Source organism: Zasmidium cellare (genome assembly GCF_010093935.1).
Source record: "Zasmidium cellare ATCC 36951 unplaced genomic scaffold M409scaffold_6, whole genome shotgun sequence".
NCBI lineage: Eukaryota > Fungi > Ascomycota > Dothideomycetes > Mycosphaerellales > Mycosphaerellaceae > Zasmidium > Zasmidium cellare.
In genome coordinates this window covers 527,915-552,662 of record NW_022986950.1, presented here as the reverse complement: position 1 = coordinate 552,662, position 24,748 = coordinate 527,915, and the positions used below count along the sequence as shown (strand labels likewise).

At 52.6% G+C, this 24,748-nt stretch overlaps 10 protein-coding genes across 10 annotated transcripts; 7 read left to right on the top strand and 3 right to left on the bottom strand.

The window, feature by feature from the left end:
• Nucleotides 1-189: 189 nt before the first annotated feature.
• Nucleotides 190-2,751, top strand: M409DRAFT_63963 (uncharacterized protein; the record flags this gene model as incomplete). The annotated part of the gene is made up of 1 exon (XM_033815853.1): nucleotides 190-2,751. One exon carries the CDS (start codon nucleotides 190-192, stop codon nucleotides 2,749-2,751), a length of 2,562 nt encoding a protein of 853 aa, XP_033671843.1.
• Nucleotides 2,752-2,841: 90 nt separating this feature from the next.
• On the bottom strand, nucleotides 2,842-4,538 carry M409DRAFT_18923 (uncharacterized protein; the record flags this gene model as incomplete). The annotated part of the gene is made up of 4 exons (XM_033804707.1): nucleotides 2,842-3,801; nucleotides 3,852-4,019; nucleotides 4,069-4,278; nucleotides 4,326-4,538. The coding sequence occupies 4 exons, from the start codon at nucleotides 4,536-4,538 to the stop codon at nucleotides 2,842-2,844; spliced, it is 1,551 nt and encodes a 516-aa protein (XP_033671842.1).
• An 860-nt stretch (nucleotides 4,539-5,398) lies between these two features.
• Nucleotides 5,399-6,346, top strand: M409DRAFT_18922 (uncharacterized protein; the record flags this gene model as incomplete). The annotated part of the gene is made up of 1 exon (XM_033804706.1): nucleotides 5,399-6,346. The coding sequence occupies one exon, from the start codon at nucleotides 5,399-5,401 to the stop codon at nucleotides 6,344-6,346; it is 948 nt and encodes a 315-aa protein (XP_033671841.1).
• Nucleotides 6,347-6,386: 40 nt separating this feature from the next.
• Nucleotides 6,387-8,033, bottom strand: M409DRAFT_63960 (GMC oxidoreductase; the record flags this gene model as incomplete). The annotated part of the gene is made up of 1 exon (XM_033815852.1): nucleotides 6,387-8,033. The coding sequence occupies one exon, from the start codon at nucleotides 8,031-8,033 to the stop codon at nucleotides 6,387-6,389; it is 1,647 nt and encodes a 548-aa protein (XP_033671840.1).
• A 490-nt stretch (nucleotides 8,034-8,523) lies between these two features.
• M409DRAFT_63959 (uncharacterized protein) lies at nucleotides 8,524-12,073 on the bottom strand (the record flags this gene model as incomplete). Its single annotated transcript, XM_033815851.1, has 2 exons — nucleotides 8,524-11,647; nucleotides 11,928-12,073. The coding sequence occupies 2 exons, from the start codon at nucleotides 12,071-12,073 to the stop codon at nucleotides 8,524-8,526; spliced, it is 3,270 nt and encodes a 1,089-aa protein (XP_033671839.1).
• Nucleotides 12,074-14,438: 2,365 nt separating this feature from the next.
• Nucleotides 14,439-14,846, top strand: M409DRAFT_18919 (uncharacterized protein; the record flags this gene model as incomplete). Its single annotated transcript, XM_033804705.1, has 1 exon — nucleotides 14,439-14,846. One exon carries the CDS (start codon nucleotides 14,439-14,441, stop codon nucleotides 14,844-14,846), a length of 408 nt encoding a protein of 135 aa, XP_033671838.1.
• A 442-nt stretch (nucleotides 14,847-15,288) lies between these two features.
• Nucleotides 15,289-16,125, top strand: M409DRAFT_51190 (uncharacterized protein; the record flags this gene model as incomplete). The annotated part of the gene is made up of 2 exons (XM_033811737.1): nucleotides 15,289-15,880; nucleotides 15,923-16,125. 2 exons carry the CDS (start codon nucleotides 15,289-15,291, stop codon nucleotides 16,123-16,125), a joined length of 795 nt encoding a protein of 264 aa, XP_033671837.1.
• Nucleotides 16,126-16,524: 399 nt separating this feature from the next.
• On the top strand, nucleotides 16,525-17,700 carry M409DRAFT_51189 (uncharacterized protein; the record flags this gene model as incomplete). Its single annotated transcript, XM_033811736.1, has 3 exons — nucleotides 16,525-16,594; nucleotides 16,742-17,037; nucleotides 17,101-17,700. The coding sequence occupies 3 exons, from the start codon at nucleotides 16,525-16,527 to the stop codon at nucleotides 17,698-17,700; spliced, it is 966 nt and encodes a 321-aa protein (XP_033671836.1).
• Nucleotides 17,701-18,581: 881 nt separating this feature from the next.
• On the top strand, nucleotides 18,582-20,759 carry M409DRAFT_51188 (uncharacterized protein; the record flags this gene model as incomplete). The annotated part of the gene is made up of 3 exons (XM_033811735.1): nucleotides 18,582-18,793; nucleotides 19,112-19,252; nucleotides 19,307-20,759. 3 exons carry the CDS (start codon nucleotides 18,582-18,584, stop codon nucleotides 20,757-20,759), a joined length of 1,806 nt encoding a protein of 601 aa, XP_033671835.1.
• Nucleotides 20,760-21,743: 984 nt separating this feature from the next.
• M409DRAFT_18916 (uncharacterized protein) lies at nucleotides 21,744-24,692 on the top strand (the record flags this gene model as incomplete). Its single annotated transcript, XM_033804704.1, has 6 exons — nucleotides 21,744-21,927; nucleotides 21,982-22,305; nucleotides 22,356-22,616; nucleotides 22,666-24,185; nucleotides 24,237-24,364; nucleotides 24,410-24,692. 6 exons carry the CDS (start codon nucleotides 21,744-21,746, stop codon nucleotides 24,690-24,692), a joined length of 2,700 nt encoding a protein of 899 aa, XP_033671834.1.
• Between the last annotated feature and the right edge of the window lie 56 nt (nucleotides 24,693-24,748).

The window sequence follows — 24,748 nt, the reverse complement described above, 5'->3', positions numbered from 1 at the left end:
GAAGCATCTTGATAAGCGTAGATAGCAACCCACTTTCCGTACATGCTTATCGTCCCCCGCTTCAGATCTCACCCGTGACCCTCCCATTCGACTTCACGTTTCCTCCATCACTCCCCATTCATGCGCACCTAGCAGCGTACTCTTCATTCACCGTATACACCTCGCTGTCTAGAGCGAGTAGCTTGTAAAATGCAAGAAAACGAACGATTTCCTTGCCAATTCGACGGCTGCAACCGGTCCTTCAGCCGGCAAGAGCACCTCCATCGACATGTGCTCAACCATGCAGATGGCGAATTTACTTGCGATCGATGCCGGACCGTCTTCAAGCGTCCTGATCTACTAGAGCGTCACATGGCCAGACATCGTCGAAAAGACGCTGAAGGGGGAACTTTGATGACTCGCAAGAGACTCTGGAAAGACGTTGATGGACGTGTGGTCAACCGACCGGCGAAAGAAGCCCGAAAGTTTGCTGCTACCACAGTAGGGCAGTCCTCGAGCCAAGAGCCTGGTTCATACCCGCCATCGCCGCCAAAAAGTGCGTCAGATCTTGCCACATCGCCATCTTCTCTGGGAGCGGTAGCAGTGTCCGGCGACCAGCAAAGCAACAAAGGGTTCGAAGGCTTTGGTGTCAAGAATTACTCTTACACAGCAAATGAGGACTTCCTTTGGGACACTTCGCTGCAACCGGTCTACGATTCATCTTACTCCACTGGTCCTTTCGATGACATCTTTGCGCCTGATACCGCGAGCTCCTTTAACATGCCATACACCACTATGAGCAATTACAATTGGCTTTTTGATCTGAATTCAAATCCGACTGCAACTCTCGGAAACTTCCCAGTGGATCCAGCGAACACAATGTTCACCATCGTCAACAGTAACAGCAGCTCTGCATTGGGCCCGCAGAACGGCTCTCCTATCGCTGGCCCGCAGTGGCATTACCAGCAATCATCACAACCTTGCATGGCTCGCCAAGAAATCGACGTCGATAGAAATGAGGTACCCTCTACAATCAGATGCTCGTCTCAGGAAGAAAGTGTGAGGATGCCCGTAAAAGTCCAGAAGGCATCGGCACTTAAACAACTCCAAGAGGCGCCAAGGATTTTGCTCCATCCCGACACAGATCTTCCCCAAATTGACGATATGTCTCATGAACGTGTCCTGGATATCATCGAGACCTCACGACCAATCACGCCGGATGGAAGCCTTGTGACTGTGGACCACCCGCTATTATCCTCGGATAGTCTTCAAGGCTGGCTTGATCTATTCTTCCTGCGATTCAACACGGTATACCCGCTAATCCACATGCCAACGTTTGACCCCAGCCATACGGAATCAATCTTGCTGCTTTCCATGGTCCTACTGGGAGCAACTTACGCAGACAAAGATGCCCATCAGCTGGCCGTTTGTATACACGATGTGATCAGACCGCAGATTTTCTCAAACCCTGGCTTCTCTGCAAAGCCTGAGCTTTGGGTATTGCAAGCCACGCTTTTGACGGAGTGTCTGGGCAAGTCTCGGGCTGGTCAGAAGCAACACGATATGAGCCATCTTTTCCATGGGCTGTTGATCAACTTGATCCGTCGAAGCGATTGCCAGTCCATCGTGCCAGAAACAGAGAAACATGACGAAGGCGATGTTCAGGCGGCGTGGAAAGCATGGGCTATGTCCGAACAGAAGAAGAGATTGGCACAGCTCTGCTTCGTCTGGGACGTTCAGCACGCAGTGCTTTTTAGCCAGTCTCTGTGCATGTCAGCGTTTGAGCTTCGCTCGACACTTCCTTGTGCTCAGCATATGTGGGAAGCACCATCGGCTATCGAATGGCGAAAAGCATTTCAGCATGCGCCAAATGCGCCACTCCTCCTCACAGAGCTGAAGAGGTGCCTCACTGGTCAATCGAACCCTTCAGAGGGAGTCAACCTGCTTGGACACGTTATCATCCTGCATGGACTTATTTCTATCTTTTGGGACCTGACACGAAGAGATCAGACATCTCTTGGTCTTGTTGCAGACAAACTCACTTCAGGCTCCTGGAGAGATCGCATGAAACAGGCTTACGACCACTGGAAGGCCGGATTCGAGAAGTACAGCTCAACTGCAAGGCAGAACCATGACCGAATGGATACCCTCGATCATGCACAACGCTTGAAGGTCGTTAATGGATTCGAGACCTACCTTGCTTCGTATGTTGCCCTTTACCATGCGGCCCAACTCATATTGGCTGCAGATATTCTGGACCTTCAGATCTACGCTGGAGCTCGACACATACTGGGCCGATCAGTATCCAAAGTCGACTACGTGCGGTCGCAGAAAGTCATCAAGGCGTGGGCGAACGAAGATACGAGTCGGGCGGCCTTCGGAACCTGGCATGCAGCACAACTCTTGCAGCTGTCACTTGATTCAAAATCAGTCTCAGTGACTGGAGATATCTTTCACCACCCGTGGACGTTGTTCCTGGCCAACGTAGCCGTTTGGACTTTCTACCAGGCTAGCAAAAGCTGTGCTGGGAATTCAGTCGATGATGAAATGATCTGGGACGTTCAAGACGAGATGAAGAGCCTGCTGAAGTCGATGACAGATTCCAGTCCGAGCCAATTGACCGCAAACTGTAAGACGTCTACTGCTGGCTTGACGGCTGTGGTGGTGAAGCACCTGAGTAAGATCAGATGGGGCGTGATTCATGATGGCATGCTTGTTCTTCGCGGGCTCGTTCAGTGGCGGTTGATTAACGATGAGGATAGTCGGGCATAGATTACATCATTTATTTCCAGCTTGTCTGCCCCCAGGGACTTTGTTTGCATCTGCGAAGTTTAACATTTTAAATGTAGGAGAAACAGCTCTTCAGCGGCCAATATACTTCAACTCCAAATACCGCAGCGGTGGGAACAACAAAGCAGCCCAGCTGGAACCAACAAACAATCCCATATCAGAACCGTCATCGCCGATGAGGTTGGAAATCGGTCCAACATAATACACTTGATTCATGCAAAGTACTGCGCCCGCCCATCCGATGAGGAAAGCCGCCAAAGCCGCGAGTCCTATGGGTAGCTTCGACTTGGTGTTCCAGTCCGCCCAGTTATATCCAGACTTCCGACGGAAGATGAGCTGCTCTTCCAGCGTGAGGACGATCCATATCGTGATCCAGTATCCCATCAGGGATAAGAAGTTCTGGAAGATGTCGTACAGGTGATTACGTCCGACAGCTCCGCATATCGTGTATATGATGACGCTCAAAGTCGTACAGAAAATTCTGGGCACCTTCAGCGGCCAAGAGCCCAGACATTGAAAGCCCAATCCACACGCATAAGTTCCCGGGACGTTGTTGGCGATCACGCCAAGCATGAGCACGACGGCACAGAATTTGCCAAAGCGATTCAGGGGATCGAAGCCAGCCACGAGAACCGCACCCGGACTGATGTCGTCCGCTGCCGCCCAGTTCTGCTGATGGGGTATGCCGGTGGCCAGACCGATTCCCAGCAAGAGCGCAAACATATACCCCAAAGTCTCTCCCAGCCAGGTCAACAGGAACGTCATGGACCTGGAGGTGTCTTCAGCGAAGTAAACATAAAAGTCAGCACCTGCTGAGGCCCAAGAAGATGGTGCACTGAGACACAGTGCGAACATTGACAGGCGATTGCCGGCGATCGTCGCTGTATTACCGGTAGAGGGGCTTATGATATCGAAGTGGGGTCCTGCGCAGCCGGCCAGAATGAGCAAGACAGCGGCCTGAGGAATCCAAGCATATTTCTCATACGTGTGAATCACGGGCATCCCGAGGACTGTGATCAGCCAGCAGATTACCTGTTGTTGTCAGTGTCGATATCACCGGGAGTGCCAAGCCAGTCACTGACAGCAATAATGACCACTCCAGCAACAACCGAAACCTCTCCATCGGCGACGGCAGAAAGTACCTGGCCACCGATGATCGTGTCGATGCAGCCATAGCCAAACATGATGACGATGTTGAGCAGCGCGCATATACGACTGGGCCACCAGCCCATGGTGTACCGGGCAATAATCTGCGACTATGTTAGTCGCTTGGTCGAGGAGAGACGATTTTTTGCGCACCATAGACCTATTACCAGATTGCGGTCCAAACGTCGCAATGTAGCCAGTACAAGCTGATCCAACAATCACGCCGAAAGTCGCGCAGAGTGCTGAATCCAAAAACGAGAGTCCGTACACGCTGGGTCCGAGAAGCCCGAGGGTGACATGGTTGGCCGTGAGGTTCGCACTGGCCCAGAGAGATATCATCTGGACGTATCTCGAGACGGATGGCTGATTGAGTCAGCGGCTGGTAGGCTATGCAGACTGATTCAACTTACCTCCTGCCTTTCCTCTGGTGGTACCCGCTGAACCCCTCTCGTCTCGGTCAACTCGAGATACAGAAATTGCCAGCTGCGAGCTAGCAAAGAAGCATGTTGCTCAACATGATCATCGCGGACTGAACAGGCATCCTGCCCACTGCTTCCACTATCGTGGACCTCAGTTGCGGCTTTGCCGTCTGCCTTTTCGATGTCTGCGGTAATGTTTGCCATCTTGCAATGTCCTGAAAAGGCTGATTGTTGGGGAAATTGGAACGACACTCACCAACATCGTAATGCTCATTCTCTGCGTCCATCTTTTTCACCCCTACCAAGGGGCCATAGGCTGGATCACATGCTTGTGATTGGATGCTTATCAGCCAGAGATAGTCTGTGTTATCTCAAACTCCCATGCATCACTACGCCTGCACTTTTGAGGATCAGGCTGTAGAAGATGCAGTGACAGAGAGAGACTCAAGAAAGCCTAATTGTCGTCAACATCACCTGACCCGTTCCTTCCCGAAAGGTGGGGAGTGACTTGTCCTTCGGCCAAACTCCGCCATCGATAGGGTGTCGACGTGAAGATAAGCATTTTCAGGGCCTCGACACGAGCGATTGAGCTCTTCCTCTTCCCCCCATTCTCTCCGCGAGTAGATTGCGGGGCTTAGCAACAGCAATCGACCTGATCCAGCCGAAGAGGACCCTTAAAGAACATTGAACAGCGTGCCGACCTCGCAGTCTCAACATCATCAGTGACCAACCCATCAACATGCAGCCCGAAGCAGTCTCGACAGCAGTATCAGAGGATAACTTGGTGATACCTCTGATCGATTTTTCTGCATTCCTGTCCGATGATCCAGCAACGAAGAAGAGCACAGCTCAAGCGATACTGGCGGGCTTCGAGAGCGCCGGATTTATATATTTAAAACGGCACGGAATTGCGCAGTCAGTAGTCGAGAAAGTTAGACGACCCCTTTCCTGCCACACTTCACAGCCACTAGTCCATATACGGATCTATATTTAGCCTAAATAAAAAGCCGCCTTCCCTCTTTCTCCCCTCACCCTTCAATCCAACAACACCATCAGCTCTCGTGATGGCATGGCCAAAGCTACCAGCCAAAGCTGCCTATTTGGCCTTGAACAACCCTCAGCGTCGCAATGCCCTCTCTCTGTCAGTCTTGCGACGCCTGAAAGACCAACTGATCAGCTTCAACACGTCGCCGGGAGATGGGAAGTTACGGATACTGCCGCCATTCCAACCGCGGATACTCGAAGACCTGGAAGCTATTTCCGCCAATGCTGCAGCAACTACGCTACCAGACGAGAGAGCTACCGAGCTGGGATGGCTTCTTGATGCCGATGAATGGCGCAAACACCGCAGACACCTCCCAAATGTCCTCGTATTGCGGAGCGAAGGACCAGTATTCTGCTCAGGACATGATCTCGGCGAACTACGAAAGCTCTCTCATGACGAAGTCAAGGGGACATTCGCTCTCTGCGCTGAAGTAATGAGTCTCATCCGCCGATCTCCAGCGCCTGTAGTAGGCGTTATTCAAGGACTGGCGACAGCTGCAGGAGCTCAGCTGGCCTTGACGACGGATCTGCCAATAGCTGCTGCCGATACGCATTTCCGACTGCCTGGTGCTGCCATAGGTCTCCCTTGTACTTCGCCTTCAACAGCTGTGTCGAGACGCCTTGGAGCACCTTTCACGTACAGGATGCTGGCGCTCGCAGAGCCCGTTCGAGCAGATCAGCTGCCTGGAGGCGCAGTGGAGTGTGTGGCTGACTACGAAGCCCTGGAAACAAGGGTTGGAGAGGTCGTCAAAAAACTTGTCAATGAGAGTGCGCCGCAATCGCAAGCGCTCGGTAAATGGGCCTTCTATGTTCAGAATGGATTGGCTGGAGGCGAGACTGGTGGTGATGGATACGAAGAGGCTGTCACCTGGGCTGGTCGAGTCATGGCTTTGCATGCACGCTCTGCCGAAACGAAGGAAGGCGTTGCTGCATTCTTTGAAAAGAGAAGACCCGACTGGAAGCTGTAATGCAGGTCTGTTCTACTCAAGCGATCTAACAGCATCGAAATCAATCTCCCTTCAGGATCAGGTCGGCAAAGCTCTCTGCGACAGCATAGACGGTAGCCTGGGTTGTTGCCGAGACTGGCACTGGAAATACGCTCGCATCGCAGACCCGGAGCCCTGTAACACCCTTGACTTTCAACTTGGAGTCGACCACCTTGCCCATGGCTGCTGTTCCAGCCGGATGATGGATGGTCATTGTGCTCTCCCTTACCCTAGTATCGATCTCATCATCGCTGGATCTCGATGTCAAGGGCTGCTTTCCAACTGGCGGGACATCACCAACGAGGAAAGGTTTGAGCGCCGCCGTCTCGGCGTATCTCAGCGCTTTTCTGATTCCAGCCCGGAGTACATAGCGATCATGATGGGTTGAGTTGTATCTCGGATCAACAACAGGATCGTCCTTCGGATCGCTCGACCGCAGCGTCACATTTCCTCGTGCAGTTGGCTGGAAGTTTAGAATGCTGATGGAAATGTGTTGGCCGTCGATTTGCACGTCGTAGCCCTCGCCAAGAGATAACGGCATATACATGGTCGCTATCCAGTGATGAGCTCGTTCAGCAAGAAGAGCGTGGTCGTCCGAGATCTTGGTACTTCCAGCATCGGCCTGCAACGCCGACTTCAGCCCGTCTTTGGGTAAGCTATCGATGGCCATCCACTCAGCGGTCAAGCCTTGGAGGTGCACCGGGTTCTCCATGAACTTCGCATCGCCCACTGCAAGGCCCTCTTCCGCTTTCTTCGCATCCAGCTTGAAGACGAGAGTGGACCCCAAATGGTCGAAGAGATTTTCACCCACGCCTGGAGAGTCGACGAGTGTCGATATGCCGAGCTTTGAAAGCTCCTCCGAAGGTCCAATCCCGCTGAGCATCAACACCTGTGGCGTGCGATGAGAGCCGCAGCTCAGGATGATCTCCTTCTTAGCGGAGAACATACGGCCGTCAACCAACCGTACGCCCGTCGCCCGAGGCTCGCCATTTGCGGTGTCGAACTCAAGCTTCTGGATCGTGGCCCCAGTGTGAATCTCGATTCCTTTCAGATCATAGGCCAAAGCAGAAGGCTGTCGAGTCGGCGACCAGTTCTCAGCCCAAGCACTGATTCCTAGGGGGTTGCCTGAATTCGCATCAGGATTATCTTTGAGTCCGATCTCCACCAGTCCACCATGAACAGCCTTGCGAAGTGGAAACGCTCTCCCAGCTGAGGTCTTGATCGGTCCATCGAACCCATGCTGACTTCGGTCTCCCTCGGGATCCCAGTGAGTCTCAGAACGCTTGAAGAAGGGCAGCAAACCCTCATAGCTCCATCGCTGATCTCCAGTAAGCTCCGCCCAGTGATCGTAGTCTTTCGATTGACCTCGCATCCAAAGCCCATAATTCACAGCACTGGATCCAGAAAGAATATTGCCAGCGTGAAGCTCAAGTGTACGATCGTTGAGATGCTTTTGCTTGACGGTGGGATAGACCGAGTCCAACCCCACGTCTTTCAGCTGCGCTGCACCCATCGGATTGAGGACCAAAGGGTGGCTTCTCTCATCGGGACCACGCTCGAGAATTGCTACGGAGAGGCTTGGATTGCCCTGCTTGAGTCGAGAAGCTACAACGCATCCTGCAGTGCCTCCTCCGCAGATAATGTACTCGTATTCAGAAGATCCAGACATGTTGTCGTCTTGTTCCTCGGAGTAGAGCTAACAAGCGAGATCAAGAGGGGGTTTGATGTTCCGAAAGCTGATCAGAACATGAGCAAGGAAAAGAACGTAAGTTGAATAGTGTACTTTAAGTATCGCAGCTGGACCTGAACCTCGCTGAAACGACCTTGCAAGCTGGCGTTCAGCTGGCTCGATTGGGTGGCGGCGCGCTGCCAACCCGAAGAGGAGAACGCTGGCACGAAGTTAGGGCTGTAGGCTTTCTTGCGAACGAGACCGACTTAGTGAGAAGCTTAGTGGAGAGGGAATCGGTGGGAATAGTGAGTAGCCTATTATGTGGGCTAAATGGATGTTTGAGTGTACAGAGAACGAGTGTGGAAATTTTGCGGTAAGGACAGGTCAAAGCAGTCGAGGAGCCGTTAGTAGCATTCACGAAGCCGAAAAACGGCGATCACAATCCTCTTTCGACGACGATTCTTTCAGTGAATCGTACTGAACCTGCCGTCTAGAACTTTGCCCACTTCATGTGCAAAGCGATCAGGATCACCGGCAGTACACTCACCAACTCGCCCAGCCCAGCATATTCTGGTGGGATTCGGAATTTGACAAAGGCTCCAGCAGCCAGCAGGATGGCAAAGAGATTGTAGATGCCGGCCCAGGCGAAGTTGAGGACGATGCGCCGGAAGGCAGCGTTTGAGATGTCCATCAGCTTGAGAAGACCGGAGATATCCGGCCTCATCAGAACTGCGTCCGATGCGCTGCGAGCGACGTCTGTACCCTCGCTCATATGCACTCCAACGGTGGCCTGCGCCAGAGCACCAGCATCATTACTTCCATCGCCGCAGAAGATGACGATGTTGTTTTTGTCCTGGGTCAATTCGTGGACGTACCGCTGCTTGTCTTCGGGGGTGCATCTTGACCTGAGGTCTTTCGATTCGATGCCGAGCTCGCGGCCAATCGACTGAACAGGTCCGAAGTCGTCGCCGCTGACGATCGACACCGCAATGCCACGGGATATGAGAGCCGACACGACGGATTTGGCCTCTGGGCGTAGCGTGTCTGCAAGGCCAAACACCGCTTGCGGCTTGCCGTTGATGGCGAAGCAGAGAGTCGTTAGGCTACGAGACTGGAATGTCTGAACTTGCTCGAGTTGCCCCAGCCCCATCCATTTCGCATTACCAGCTCGAAGCAGCTTCCCGTCTTTGTGACCTTCGACCCCTTTGCCAACCACGGTCTCTAGAGAGTCAAGCGGTGCTGCTTGGACTTCTTGTCCCGTCAAGTGCTTGGCCAATGCTGTGGAGTTGGGGTGTTTGTTGCCGCTAACGAGTCCGAGTAGCAGGGAACGGGTATCAGCTGACTCGGAAATGTACGCCTCTTCAACCACTGATGCATTTCCTTCCGTCAGAGTTCCTGTCTTGTCCATGATACAATGTGTGACCCTGTGAGAGGACTCGATAGCTTGGGCAGACTTGAAAACTACCCCATGCTCGGCGCCAACTCCGCAAGAAATAACAATCACCATTGGGACGGCAAGACCCACGGCGCAAGGGCAAGACACGATCAGCACCGCGATAGCATAGGTCAGAGCAGAGACGACAGCGTCAGATCCCGATTCATGACGGATCAACATTCCAATGGCAATCCAGATGCAAAAGACGATAACTGTGATGGCGACAATGACTGGAACAAAATAGCCGGCCACTTTATCGGCGAACTTCTGGATCTTGGGCTTGGAGAGCTTCGCCTGATCGACCATGTCTGCAATGGAGCTGATTGTGTTCTCTCCAGGGAGACGGGCCACTTTGACGTGGATTAGTCCCGCTCCATTGACTGAGCCAGCCACGACGCTCGACCCTTTCTTTTTTTCCACAAGCTTAGACTCGCCAGTGATCATAGACTCGTCAACTTCGGAGCTACCGAAGTTGACCGTGCCGTCTGTGACAATGCGAGAGTCGGGAAGGACCTTGAAGGTGTCACCATACTGCAGCAGTCGAGAGTCGATCTCTTTGATAACATCGCCTTCCCCGTCGACAAGCGTGGCAGTGGTAGGCTGTAGAGACGGGATCGATATCGACTCCACAGCCTTTTGCCGGGCAAATGCGCTGATAAAGCGACCTATCATGATGAGGGTGACCAGAAGGGTGCTGCTTTCGAAGAACTCGCCAGTCGATAGAGGTTTGCCAGCCATGTAGCAGGAATAGGCAACGACCGAGAATATGTATGCTGCGCTCGTGCTCAATACTATCAGCAAATCCATCTCGATCACTTTGGAGAATATGAGAGATCGAAGAGCACTGCCGTAGAAAGGGCCTGCAATAACGACCTGCACGATAGTCGCCAGACCCAGAGACGCGGATTGGTAGGCAGTCTCGTGCTCTGGCAATGGTGCCCAGGCAAACACCAAGACTGGTATTGTCAGGACCGCTGACAGTACTGTCATAAGACCAACATGGCGAACATGCTTTGCCCCTGCTGATATGTTTTCTGGTGGTCGCAGAGGAGCCAGTTCGAGCTTGAATTCGAACGAACGTTCCAGCAGGTCTCGCCGGCCTATCACATTGGCATCATACGAGATCCCAAGAGTATGTTCATCGACACGGCGGACGTCGAGAACCCCGAATGGCAACTTCGAGCTCGTCATAATTTTGCTTTCAGCTGTCGCTCTCACGTGCAGTTCATGGCCACCTGTAGATAGTTTCGTGAGAACAAATCCTGTGGCGCGTTCCAGCTGCGCTATGGCCTGCTCAGAAGAGATGATCCGTGGGTCGATGTCAAACTCGGCACGAGAGAGTACAATGCTGGCTTGAGCGTTGGTCGCCGAGTCAATCATTTGGATGGAGCGGTGCAGCTTCGTCTCACACCCTGTGCAAGTCATGCCCTGGACGCTTAACACGAGGTGCTCAACAGAAGCCCCTGATCTCTCGATGTCATTAGACGATGTCGACAGCTCATCGATGGTTTGACTCGCATTCTCCGCAGGCTTATGGGAGATCGATTCGATCTTCGGCTCGCAGCAACCAGATTTACAATCGTCGAGGCCAGCCTTTGTTTTCGAGCAACACATGTCATCAGTGCTTCCCTGCCGGTTGGGGTCCTTGCGGCTGCAAGGGGTCGCTTTGCGAGATGAGAGAGACTGAATGTTAGATCCATTGCGCCGAACTGCGGTGGAGATCCCCGATGATTTTGGCGGGCAGCACTTGTCCCGGTTACGAGAGGATGGCGCATTCCTAATGCGCTCAGCGGAGAGCTTACGTTTCGTCGTGCAGCACGACTCCAAGCCTTGAGCAAGTAGAGCCTTGCACAAGCAGGTCATCGCGCCAAACATGGTGGTGTAGCGTCTTCTTGCAGCTTCGAGATGGCTTTTGCATGGTTCTTCCTTCGTCTCCTCACTTCCACAAGCTCCAGTATTCTCGTCACAGCAGGTACCTGTCGTCCTCTGATTGCCTGAGCCCGCGTAACCGTTGCCCGTTCCAGTCTCCAGTTCTGCCGAGCAGCACCCATCGCGACGAGTTTCGCCAGCAGCCGATGATGATTTGATCGACGCCTCCGAGGTGACTTCTCTCACCTCAGAGCTTGCGTTCTCCTTTGATCCGCAGCATCCAGCCTTGCAGCCTAGAGGCTCTTTACTGCTTGGTTGAGCCACGGAAGTCTTGCAACATAAGTCGGCAGCGGAAGATTTGCCATCCGTACAGGTGTTGAGCACTTCGTCCTTTGACTTGCACGGGGTAGTCGCAATCTCACCGGCATCTGCTGGCGAAGAGGCAGCGCAGCACGATGCATCGTTCACTTTGTCGTCATCTCGAGCCGAAGTGCCACAGGTTCGCATGCAGTCCTGCAGTGCAATGGAGCGAAGGCAGTTATCTGAATACCATATCGTCAGCAGGAAATCCCTTGGTGACGCCGATAGACTTACCATCGCAGCAGGATTCGGCCTTCACGTCGCTTTCTCCACAGCAGCAAGAGCTGCCCGACTCAGCTGCTTGGTCCGTGAGCGGCACCTTGATGGGAATCGAGGGAGCCTTGTTGTCGCCACAGCATCCGCCGCCACAGGCCATAATTGCAGTCTTTGTCTGAGTTTTTCTGTTCTTCGATGTAGAGTTGAGGTTCGAGATGGTGGAAAGATTGAGTCAGTGAGGCCAAGAGCCGCCCAGGAAAGAGGTGAGGTCTGGACTCCGATCGCGGAACCGGTCATGGGAAGGGACGGCCCGGCATCGCTCCATCAATATTTGACTAGTCTTAAGTAAATTCGTAGAGTTTGAGGAATACGTGAGAAAACGAACGTCAGTGACATGAGTTCCTTACAGCCATGCACATCTCGAAGCCCATGAACGGTAAATTCGAGTCTTAATGTGCGCTTTGGCGTATCGAAAGTGCACCGTCTTGCCAATGTGGAGGGCGCAGCCTCGTGTCCCACATCTTCTGCAATCTGAACTTTGTATTGACAGCCTGGTATAAGAGGTTGTTTGGTGCTTTGAAATCTTAGACCAATCGTCTTCAGTGCCCTGCTTTGCAGCTCCACCTATGTCGGTTGTTCCTTGCGTGACGAATTGAGACAGTAGCGACGCCCAGCTGCAGCCTGCATTCAAATATCCAAAACCATATGTCTGCTTGGGATCACCCTCTCGGATTCGGTTGTAAGAACGAACTGGGCGTCTTGGAGAGTCATTATGAATTTTAAATCACAAGACGTCGACCACATGGGATCGATGCCCCTGAACGTGCTAGCTTCAGTTCCGCCAGCCAACCAGTACCTGACGCTGATCGTTCAGCCACTCGCTGGTCGTGCATGAATGCCAAGATGCCAAGATTTGAATATGATACTGTCGACTGTATGTTGTCGACGCCAGGCTGGTGGATGTTCATTTTTGCAGATTTTCGGCAATATTTATGAGTCGAGGCTCTCATTACGTCTTTCAGACGCCTCAAAATATCGAAATGCCCGGCGATGTCCAATGACTTGGCGATGGATTCTACTCGGATTGGCATGCCAATGTTGCATTTGAAGCAGGACGACTCAGGTCTACACAGCTCATTCTAATACCCAGGACACTCATAAGAGCTGTCCCAACATCACCTGCCCTTTTTCATATCAAGAAAACTGATCCGTCGCCATGAAACCAACGCCAAGTCATGGTATGACTCTTGGCACTGCATGCCAAGTTCAGATTGGATATGATTGTTTCAAGCCGAGAGCGAATATCTTCACTCTTCGAGAAACTTTCTCATTGGCGCGTGGAATATATTGCTACACTCGAGGTGTGCTGTTCTTGACGAGTACAAACATATTGCGGAAGGACTCACATGCAAAAGCGTGCCTATAGTCAGCTTTTCTCTATGTTGTCGCCAGGAACACTGCCTTAGACAATCTGAAGGAGTGGACTTTCCATGTGTCCTTGTGGAGCGCCTCTACCGCCGTTGCAGCTCTTCAACGATGTTCTCTTTACGACAGCCCATCAGGCTGTGTTGTTTGACAGTTCAGCTGCGCCTCTCTCCCGGCGAGGCTGTGCAGCCGGATTCCACGGAACACGCGAACGCAGCAGATGTACTGTACAACATCTTCTGACATTTGCAAGCCCGAATCTTTCAATATGGGTGATTGGACTTCTAAATATTAGCAATGATCGGTTCCTTCGACTTCTCCGAATGCGAATTCTGGGACCAAGTCTGGATTGAAAGAGGCGGAGATGATCTTCTTTCGTTTACGAACCAGAGCTGGTCAGGGAAAAGTACGGCCCTTCTGACAGTACTGGTACTTATAGAGGCGATGTTCAGCCTTATACTGGCGCTACGCCATCAACCGCCGGGGACACGACTTTGCAGGAGTCCCTATTGTATTTACAGCATCGCTATATTGATCTGCTTAGCTCTTCAAGAAGCGACTGTCTTTGCACGAGCATTTGGTGCCTGTATTGCTTAGATAGAAAGAAGTCTATACTATTCACTTATTGTTTAAAATGCTAGCAAGACTTCATGTGAAGGATAATTCTAATTGTCTGCCTTGGACTATTCACTTGTATACTTGTGATCGTTATGTAGAAACTTCTCCTCCACAAGTACAAGCAATCAGAAGCGGGTGTATATATTCTTCTATATATCAGAAGCTTTCTCAAATCAGAAGTATATCCCGCAGATTCATCTGCTATTATTTACCTTGACGCACAAGGCACACATGTCGAGTATCCGCGCTGTTGGGTGCTTTCGACGGACTCTTTAAATAATTCCATCCGTGGCTCCTGCTTCTTTTCCCCTTCCTCCTTGCTATACACAACGATTACGCATCTATACCCGTTGGATACTCGCGCGCGGGCTTTTATTGCCTCGGAGCTGCCTTGGTACGTGAAATGACATTGGTGCGCCCTACATTGGACGATGCTAATGATGACATAGATTCCTATCCATACCACGTCGCCTCACTTTGCCATGGCGTTCCCAAAGATCAACTACCGCTACACCTGCACAGCCTGCACCCTCTACGACAGCGACGCCGCAGCAGAAGACGAGGAGGAGCACATCAGTCGCGCCGAAGAGCATATCATCTATCTCTGCCGTGTCTGCAAGAAGAGCTCGTGTACAGCAGAGACTCTCAGCTCCCATTTCGACGACAAAGACAGCAACAAGGAATGCCAACGATTCAAGTGGCACAGCATCCTCACGATCCAGCTTTCGTCGGTCATGCAGGTGTTGAGAACATCAAACGCACCAACTTCCGGCATTAAAATCCATCGTGAGGTGGTCACCGCTGCGGATCATCTGGCCAAGCAACGGGAGGCTCTTCTTCGCATGCACCCCGAGCTGAACTCTTCGCTACTGATGCCGAGGACGGAATAGGTCGGTAGAGAAATGCACCTATCTATCAAGAGCACGAGAGTAGACTGGCTACCTGAAGTAAGGGACGGAGGAAGAAATCGTCACCGCGGGAAAGCTTGAGGGTGGCTTTCATTCATCTACCAGTCTTGGCTTTGCGCTAACTACCGGGCTTAGCGTGCCGCGCACAGATGTGGCGAGACAATTTTGAGCTTTGAGACACGTCTTCCTCCAGCTCGCGCACTCTACAGCGATCTCCAGCTTCTCCTCTTCCAGATTCCCTTCCAGCAGGTTCATTCCACCGTGAACAAATTTATCGAAGCGCAGAAATCAGTATGTAATCTTCACCCTGCTTGGACGCGCGCTTTCACTGACTCGAGCATAGAGATCGCGACTTGACTTCAAGACTCCCCCTTGAGCGACGCCTTTCGGATCACATCTTCGCGAGTATCAGACATCTGTCGTCATGGCAGACAAAGACAAAGACGCTCACCAACAGCGCAATGAGTCTGTGCTTGGCGGAGGGGGCGATGGTGCGATGAGGTTTCCGACTGCTGTCAATTCTTCAGGCAAGAAAGAAGAGTTCATCGAGCGCATAGAAGAGGGCAGCATACCAAATGCGGGGAGAAGGCGCCCTACGGCCGACAAGGGGACTCAAGTCACGAAGGAGGACATTGCGGCGGCTATGAGGAGAGATCGGGAGAAGATGCCGCCACCGCCCGTTCCACATCGCCTGCAGGAACCCAGTATCACCCGTCAGTCTTCGAATGGCATCGCTTCCTCCAATCCTGCCAGGTCTCCCGAGCAAGTTGCTCCGCATGCCACCAATCTCTCGAGCAGCAGTACCGGTCCTGCCACTCAGATCCAGGCTGGTCTATTCGGCCAGATTGGTGCCACAAGAGGCCAATCTCCTGCTTCAAGTCTACTCTCTGGGCGGGCAAGCTTCGACAGCGCTTCTCCATCATCCTCCGCTCCAGTGAATGGCAACCACACTGGTGCCAGCGCTCCTCAAGCATCCGGTCCGGAGAACCCAGCGCAGTGGTATCATCGTCTTCGGCGTGAGTTTGCTGCAGCTGAGATATAGCGGACACAGCACCCAGCGACTCCTGAGACGGAGAGTTCTGAGAACACCGCTCTTCGTAGCGGTACCTCTACCTGGCTGCTTCGGGATCACCGCGAGAGCTCTGTCAGCTTGAACGCCCGCCAGAGCCAGCGTTCGCGCCGTGGCTGTCGTTATGGGTGTGGAATGCCTGGTGGAGAGCATGGGGCGGACTGTCCGGGCCTCATGGATACGAAATCCTAGACCGAAGCGCTCGATGTACGAACAGATCTCGAAGTCTTAGCTCGTCAATTTCATTTCCTTGACGCAGATCGGCCGTGGACAGCGAGTCTTTGTGAGGAGGACCAGTCAATTGAAAGACGGACCTGCGTCGAACAAAGGGGGAAAACTAAGGTGGACAAGGGAGTGGGAGTGCTGTAGGCAGATTACTGCAAAATTAAATCCTGCATGCACTGGCGTTTCTTTCCAAGCAATCAGAATGTAAAGTTCTGCTACTAAAGTCTCAATCTCTCCAATTCCTCTCATTCTTTCAAAAACCTTATCCTATATCTTTATCTGTCGATGGTGCCGCCAGCCTATAAATTGTCCCTATTTGAATTTATACGTCCACAGCCCTTCGATTCATCGTGGGAAGCTGTAACCATGCCGTTGCTGCAGTTTATATCGGTAATAGCAATACTTAGATCGTCTTTCGATCCAGTGTTTAAGGCCGGTCATTATTAAGCACGTATAAGGGCATTGCGAGTTTAATGCCTGGTTCAGCTTTTAGGCTGGTAGAAGACCTCATGGTATTGTGAATCCTTACCCCTGAGTTTTCATTCATTCACATTTCTCAGCACCGCGCTAACAGAAACTTAAGCTGACGCTTGGGCCACTGCGTCAACGCGCCGAGGACTTCTCGCAACGAGTCGCGACTTTGGCTGCATTCGAACTGCTCGAGAAGACTTCATCTTCCTCAACATCGGTCGCCACGTCGCACAACCACTGCTCCACAGACCGTTCTCGTTCGGAAGCAGCCTTCACAATACAGTACACATCAGCAATACGCCAACGACCACATCTTTCGCGCCGCGCACAGGAAGTTTGATCCGTCTCTCCACCGCCCGCGCCGCCGCCTTAGTCATTTGCAAGCCTACGATCGAAGCATTACTTCCCGTAAGCATCTCGAAAGTTTCCCTTTCTGCCGTGCCATAGAAAACTGATAGAACTACTGGATAGCCAGTGGTGTTGACGAAGAGAGCTCTGTGCGATCAACCTAAAGCGCTGTCTTTGCTTTTGAATCAACTCGAGTCGCTGCAGTGCTTTGTTCTCGACAACAAGGAGCATCTCCACCTCGAAATGGCCACCGACTCCAAGAAGTACGGCTGCTCCTACTGCGACTTCGAATCCAACAACTTCACCAAAGCAAAACACCACATCTACCATTCGAACAAGTCTGGTGGCCGCTTCATCTGCTCTTGCGAAGAGTTCAAGGCTTGCTTCTTCGAGCAGCTGACGGGTGAACACGGCCACTTCTCCGAGTGCGATGCGTATGCCTGGGAGTCTCGCACCCTTGGCATCAGCCTCGACAATTCAGACCAGTTGAAAGAGACATGCGACTTCAGCAAGAGGAGGCCACGCGAGGACGCGACTTTGTTAGCGCTCTTTGGCAGGGAGGAAGAAGATGAGGGCGGTCAGAGCGGCGAGGATGCGGACGATGAGATGAGTGCTTCCGGAGAAGATGAGCAAGCAGTAGATGAGCATTCCAGCAGCGGATCTGATGATGAGGTCTCGATTCGCTCTGATTCTGAGGTGGGCTGTGAGGGCGTGGACACATAACCCGGTGAAATGAAAGGGGTATCAGGCCATGTCCACAGCCAATAGTGCAGGCTGCTCTTATTCCATCATGACATCGAATTCTTGGGCAAACTTCACACTCAAACGCTCTGGGATCAATGGAACTGAATTAACGCCAGTAAAAATGAGGCTACAGCGATAGTTGCGGGTCTCGATGCATATAAATCCTCAAGCGCTTTGACCGCGAGCACGCTTGGCTTGGGATTTCCCCCGAGACCTGGTATCTGAGAGAATGATAATATTGAATTCAATTCGAATGATATCACGAAGAGGGTGGTGTATATTGCTTCAAAGATATGGAAGTTCGACGGCGCCTTGCTGAAGTTTTGAACGAAAAATTCAGGGGCATCTTTTGTGGCAGATCGATCTGCGCAGATCGGCATTAGTGTCAACATGAATCTATGTCAGACCCAAGTAAACCCTATGCGTATTGAGTATTTCCCTTTTTCTTTTTTGCCCCCTATCCGTCGAAATAGAAGGGAACAGGCTTTAGACATGCGCCATCGGCTCCCTAACGGATTCCTTTCTGAGTGACATGGGTTGCAGTAAGTTTGCCAATTCAGTCCTCGGTATTTGGCACAACACCCCCGAAGATGCCCTCATGCGAAACCTATGCCCTGCAGCAAACACCTAGCCCACTTGATGAGGCTTGCGAGCTGAATGTTAGTAGAGAGGAAGGTTTCTCTCCTAGACTCTTCCTTTTCCTATACGATCTTCGCTCCGGTGATTTTCAAAGACACAAAACACACAGTCCTACTTATCCACTGGAGTACCGTTTGCTGTTACATTGATAATTCTTTACCGGAGGACGTCGCTCCGAAGCCTGAGATGCCCGAGGAAGCAATTACCGTTCTGATCTCTCCATGGCACAGACCACAGCAGCATCAGCAGGTTCAGGAGCGGAATTGGCGGATGCTGACGCTCAGCGACATACCACCTTGACCATTTCGGCGCCACCCCAAACGCCGACTGCTCAAGCCCCCTCGATACCCGCTCGACGCCCGCAAGCCACGAGCCTTGGTGCCCGACGTGGTTCTTGCAGAGAACAAGGGCTGAGTCAAGTCCCGACAAGATCGTGCGTCCGCTCGCTTTGTGTTGTTGGTTTTTCTTTGGCACTGTTCTCATGAAAGCGCTCCACCAGGACACCCCTGAGTAGCAATGGCGAGAGCAAGATGGGCGCAGCAAATGTACTATAGATTGCTGGGCTCTGTATTATACTATATTATACAACGATTCGATAATGTATACTGTGCTGTTGCGGTTGTACCGACTTCAGGGGCCGCTGTCAGCTTGATGGAACATTCACTCAACACGCGAGTCACTGGATTTGCGGGGTCATGAGTTGTGTGTTGTGGACTTGTGACTCGCTCGCTTAACTTTCAAAGTTTGGAAGGTGGTCTTCCCTTCTCTACCGCCGCCAGACGACTTGTTTTTTACCAACACAGCAAGCCGCACTAACTCAACCTCGATCACGCACTCTACCGCCATCAGCATTTGACACGACTTCAGAACCATCTGCCGTTGCCTGTCTCGAGTAAGTCTACCTCGAGTTGATCTCCTCCGACATCTACTGATATTCCGTAGGAAGAAACGCGCCCTCGACCTCTTCGAGCACCCCCTGCAACGCGGCGTCACTCAACATGGCTCCAAACAGACCACGCTGTCAGCGATGCGTCAACATGAAGAAGCTATGTGAAGGTGGACACCCGTGTGCTCGTTGCTCGAAAGCCAACACCGACTGCATACCCCATACGACCGACGTCAGCCGCTCCGCTGCCGCCAAACCTCCACGTCGGCAAATAGCGCGGAAGGCTCCTGTGCAACCATCTCCAGTCGAAGAAGATTCCGATCAAGACGATCAAGACGCGTCCGACGACGACCAGCCCACTCCAGCTCCTCCGGGCTTGCCACGCCTCACGTCCCTACGTACGAAAGCGAGTGGACCAGATACGTGGCCGGATCTGATGTGGTCATATGTGGGAAACGGTCAATACTGCCGAAAGGATGGTCGCGATCGTGTGATGATGATGAGGAGAGGAGCTGCCGCGAAGAGGAGCAACTTGGTTGCGCCAACAGCTGCCGTGGAGAGTAGTAGCTCGGCTGGAGGTCTCGGCGACAATGACACCGCATTTCAAGGTGTCATTCCTGCGGCATTCGGTGCGCCCTTGGGGCCTTCCGCAAACTCCGCCTCTGCTTCTGAAGTCCCAGAGGAGCTCAACGAGCTGGGCTGGAACTGGGCGCTTTGGAATACACCTATCGACAACACCTCGACTCGGCCCATGCAGAGCGACTCGGTCCCTCAGCCCTCGAACACAGAAGCTCAGACCGAAGACAGGCCAGCGCACGGAGATCTCTCAACTGCCGCGATCCTCAACCCCACCACCGCCGAAGATATCTCCCTGGCCCAGCAACAGCACGAAGACTTCTACACACAGATCACTGGCATGGAGCCTTCGACCTTGAGCGAGAATCGCCAGGGAACGATGACCGGGCTGAATCAAGACTCACGTCCACGCCTTGCTTCAAGTGGGCCGCAATTGACGAGCTCACGTTCTTCAACTCAGGCGGTCGAGTTAGAACATCCCTTTGGCAACATCCGCAACACCCATGCCACCGAAATGGAGTACGCCAATGTCCCAACTCAACCCTTGTCTCAGCGCATGGAGACTCCGCCATTGCCAGGACAGCGCGCCGGCATAGAGTCTGGTAGCACACGCATGCAGCCTTTGGGCGAAGCGAGTACTGTTCACGCCACGGAGGCTCTCGCTACCGCCTCGCAAGCTCACCTCATCAACACACAACCGCCTCTCAGCCTGGCTGGCAGCAACGCGACGGGTAGCGCGCTTTTAGCTCCGGCGTCCTCTGCACCCGGCACGCAAAACGCTCCTTCCTGGTCAATGGCTAAGCGCATCGGTGTCACGGCAGAAGCTAAGTGGGGTTTCACTGTCATGGAAAATGGAGCGGAAGGGAGGGGTAACATGAAGGGCTTGAAATTGGGTCTTGCGTTTTGTATTCTTTTGAAGACGTGCTTTTGTTTTTGATACATTGCCGCTCCGCGTTCTGAGGCTTGCATGGAGTGGATGGGAGGTCTTGTTGCTCTACGGGAGCAATGAGTTGGTCTTGCGTCTATGGAAAAGTTGATTTTGTTGCTGCAAGGATGTTCCCCTTTCTCCGTATGGTATCTTCTTCACCGTTAGATAGTATCATTGCCAATGTCAGAGAATTGAGGCGTAAAAATTGTGAAAAGATATTCATGCTCACGAGCAAGACATTGTTGCATCGTACGACTCAGGCCTATCCCCATTTTAATATCCTTTGTGAAATCGAAGTCTTTGCTCTTCTCCTTTGTTGCATGTAGAACATCGTCGCTTTCGTCTTTATCATCACAAATGGCAGCCTAGGTACATACTAAACGTGTGTGTTAGAAGCCTGTATGATCTGTTTCGTTGTTCGGCTATCTATAGAAATTCCGATTCTCTGACTTCATGGCGCCAGACTTAACTTGCTATAGACTATCATCTTTACTTTGACCATACTTTGAGTATGTACTGTCAGCTATCAGGCCATCGAGTCCCCTAGCATAATAGATGCTGCTTGATTTCCTGAAGGAGGGAGGTGCGAGCGAGCCATTTAGCTGCGCAAGGCGAATTGAATATACACGTAGGCAAAAATACTGCAGTGAAGTGGTCGTACTGACACTTATAGGACTTTTGATCCCATGTATATACTTTTACCCCTAGCAACTCCGCCGCTTTAAAGGCGAGTGAAAATGGTGCCTTCCCTTCTCGGAAGGCTTGGCGATCAGATGCTTCTCCGCTATCCCACCGGCGGAAAGTCAACTCGAGATTTAAAGCGCACTTCCTGACAAGCACCACAAGACTCCACAACACCATCGCACACCACGCCAATAGACCACCAGACGCTCTACGGCAAGTGCTTGGTATTCCTGGATACCGTCGCGTGACTATGATCCTTTGGCGCCATTCTCCGTCGATTCGCCTCGCCTGCACAGGGCTTCATTCGACATGGCGCGACACAGCTTCAAGAGCCTCGACTTGTCTCTTGTCGAGTATGCTCAGCACCTCGAGAAGCGCCGACTCCCGTCGACAGTGGTGGTGAGCTCACCCATCGAGGCGACCGACCCACAGACTAGTCAGCAATGGAGGTTCCACATCTCTTCGATTCTAATACTCCAGCGGCTTTCGTCAGGTATGTTAGGCTCCCCCTCGAACTAATAACGCACGTCGACTGACAATCCAGCAGATGCAGGTCACGTCGAGTTCCGGCAGCAGCAGGGGATGACGGTCTACCGGGCCAGCGCCGCTGATGTGATAAGCTCTGCGCATCCCACGGCCGACGTGCTGGCCCAAATATACAGTGGCAACAACCACATCTGCGCTATCACCAAGTCGAAGCTGAATGCGACGAAAGCCGCCTCACCAAAGCCGAACTTGAACGATGTCGAGCTCCGAGTCCTCGAGGCTCGCGCTGTCCACACGCAAGCCTACCTGATGGGCGTCGAGGGAGGTATAGTTTCGCTCAGCGGTGGGGAGAGCTTTGATGCTGGCAAAGCCATCAGCATGGACGGTCAGTACCTCTTGATCTCACAAGACCTGCGCATAAGCTGACACCCCCAGATTTCGTCGTCATTCGAAAGACTCGACAAGAGGAGCATGCCATGGTCAAGAAGGCGGATCTCGAAAGCTTCTCTTCTCTCTTTCTCGACGAGTCCAACCTGCCATCTCTTCGGGACGGAGAGCAAGATTTCGTGACCTCCGAGCCACAAATTCAAGAGCTTCGTCTCGTCATTGAGGACGTCTACGCTTGTGGGAGTCGTGGGAGGAAGGTGCCATTGAAGAAGGGTGACAAGGTGTTGGCTCATGCGAGAAGCACCGATGGTAAGATTGTATTGGACAGGACTCGAATACTCTGCTAATGTGTCTGTAGCTACTTGGCTGAGGGACACCAGAGGACGATCGTGTGTATTGGCAGCAAGTTTGGCAAGCTCTCACCTGTTGAACTTGAATGTCGAAGACCAAGCGATCAACAGAGCCTCGAGACAGACGAACTCCACCCTCGCAAACACCACAGAAATCCCATGGACCTCACATACGGCTCACAATGATCAGTCCGCCACGGGAGGTCCGCAGGGTCTGCAATCAGACCCAACACACCCGACTACGCAACACCCTGTTTCCAGATTCCCTCGCAGCAGAGTAGGGCTTCCACAGCCTCCTTCCAGTTGGTCCCCGTCTGAGCATCGACTTTCAAACGGCCAAAGCCCCTTTGGAAACTGGGAATACGCCTCGTACTTTGACAGAGAGGTCGCTGAACTACTCGACGTGACAAGCGCCGCTCGCACCGTCTTCGCCGCGAGTATGGGTCGGCAGGGCCTTGGTCTCATCAAGATCAGTTGGGTGCCAGGTGAGGTTGAAGGCTCTCAAGGTGCGGGCTTTGGTGTCTGCTCGGGCTACATTCACGCATACATGATCAACTTTCGGCGAAAGTGGGCGTACGATAAGCCAGCAGTGCCATTTGGGGAGCTTCCCGTCTATACCGGAAGCGATGAATTCTGGGTCGAAGCCAAGGGAGCGAATGCCAGCTACTTGGATGACTTTAAGACACAAGGAACTCCAAATGCTCTACCGACAGAGCCATCACTCTTTGCAGAGGCTCGACATCGGCAGGGTTTTGCGGCCAGACAGTTGCCCACACCCACTGACAGCCTCATACCAAATCCGACGTCGGTTGCCGCCAGACAGTGGCAGGCTGTACTACTTCAGGCGTCTGATAGATCTGTTTCGATCGGGCAGCGGTTGGTGAACGAGCATCCGATTGACGGCAATCAATCATACGCCCTGAGGACCTCATTCCATCCCCAGCTGACGGAGTGCGGCTATCAAGTCAAGATGCCGAACGGCAACTACCTTCTGCAGGATCTGCCATCCGTCAAGGATGATGTCTTTGCGCCGGGAAAGAAGTCACTCTCGGTGATACAGGCCGGCTTTCCCATGCTCAGCGCAGATGGAGAGGGCACCACTACGATCGTCATGGTGCAGACGCACCAGATTTTCGAAGTTCAACTCATCGACATCCCTTACCTGCCGAAGGCCATCGCGGCAGATGAAGACTTATCTGTACTCGAAGCCTTCCATCGATTCACGAAGGACTGGCACCAGATCGGCGGTCGAATGAATGAACAAGAACGCATCTACACTAATGCGTACAACTCAGAAGCATGGAAAATTCGTCACACCTACCGCCTGATCGACAAGCAGACTCTCCAGAACGAGCAGCTCAACAAAGACGAGAAAGCTCATTTCCGAGCCAGTGTCGCCACCAGACCGATCACGCAGGCTCACCGCAACATGAACACTCTCCGAGGCTGTGCACCGGGCAAGATCAATCCAACCTTGGCGGAGAATGCGGTTGTGCAGGATCCAGCTGGCAACCAGGTCTCCAACTGGGTCCCGTATCCTGATTGTGACCCCAAGCCCACCTAGAGACTGAAGAGACAGCATGAACAATCGGAAAAGAAGATTCTCAAGAATCGTTCTGAGTTGGTGAAGACGCAGGCGGAGGCTCAGAACGAGGACTCGCAGGACGACGAGGAGTCGGAGGATGAAGATGCTGAAGGCGAAGATGAGTAACGGCCAGCCCCGGAGAAGCGTGAAGGGTCAGACAATCATAGAGTCAGGAGCTTGATGAATCCCGCATTTCCCAAGACCGCAGTCGTACCGGACGTCACTGGAAAGAACCTCATCAACTGGGTGAGGTACCCTGCGTGCGACTGGCACCCGACCGAGAGACTGCGGGGACAGCAGGGATCGCTGAAGAAGAAGGACTTCGCTAAGAGGAGGTACCTCATCAAGTGCCAAGCTGAATTGCCGCAGGGCTCCACCGAGGAGGGATATGACTCCGGCGATGAGAAGAGTGGGAGTGGGGATGAAGATGAAGATGAGGATATGGACTAGCGAAGTTGTTATGAGAGGGCGGAGGCAGAATTGGGAGCAGTTTAAGAATGTCCATG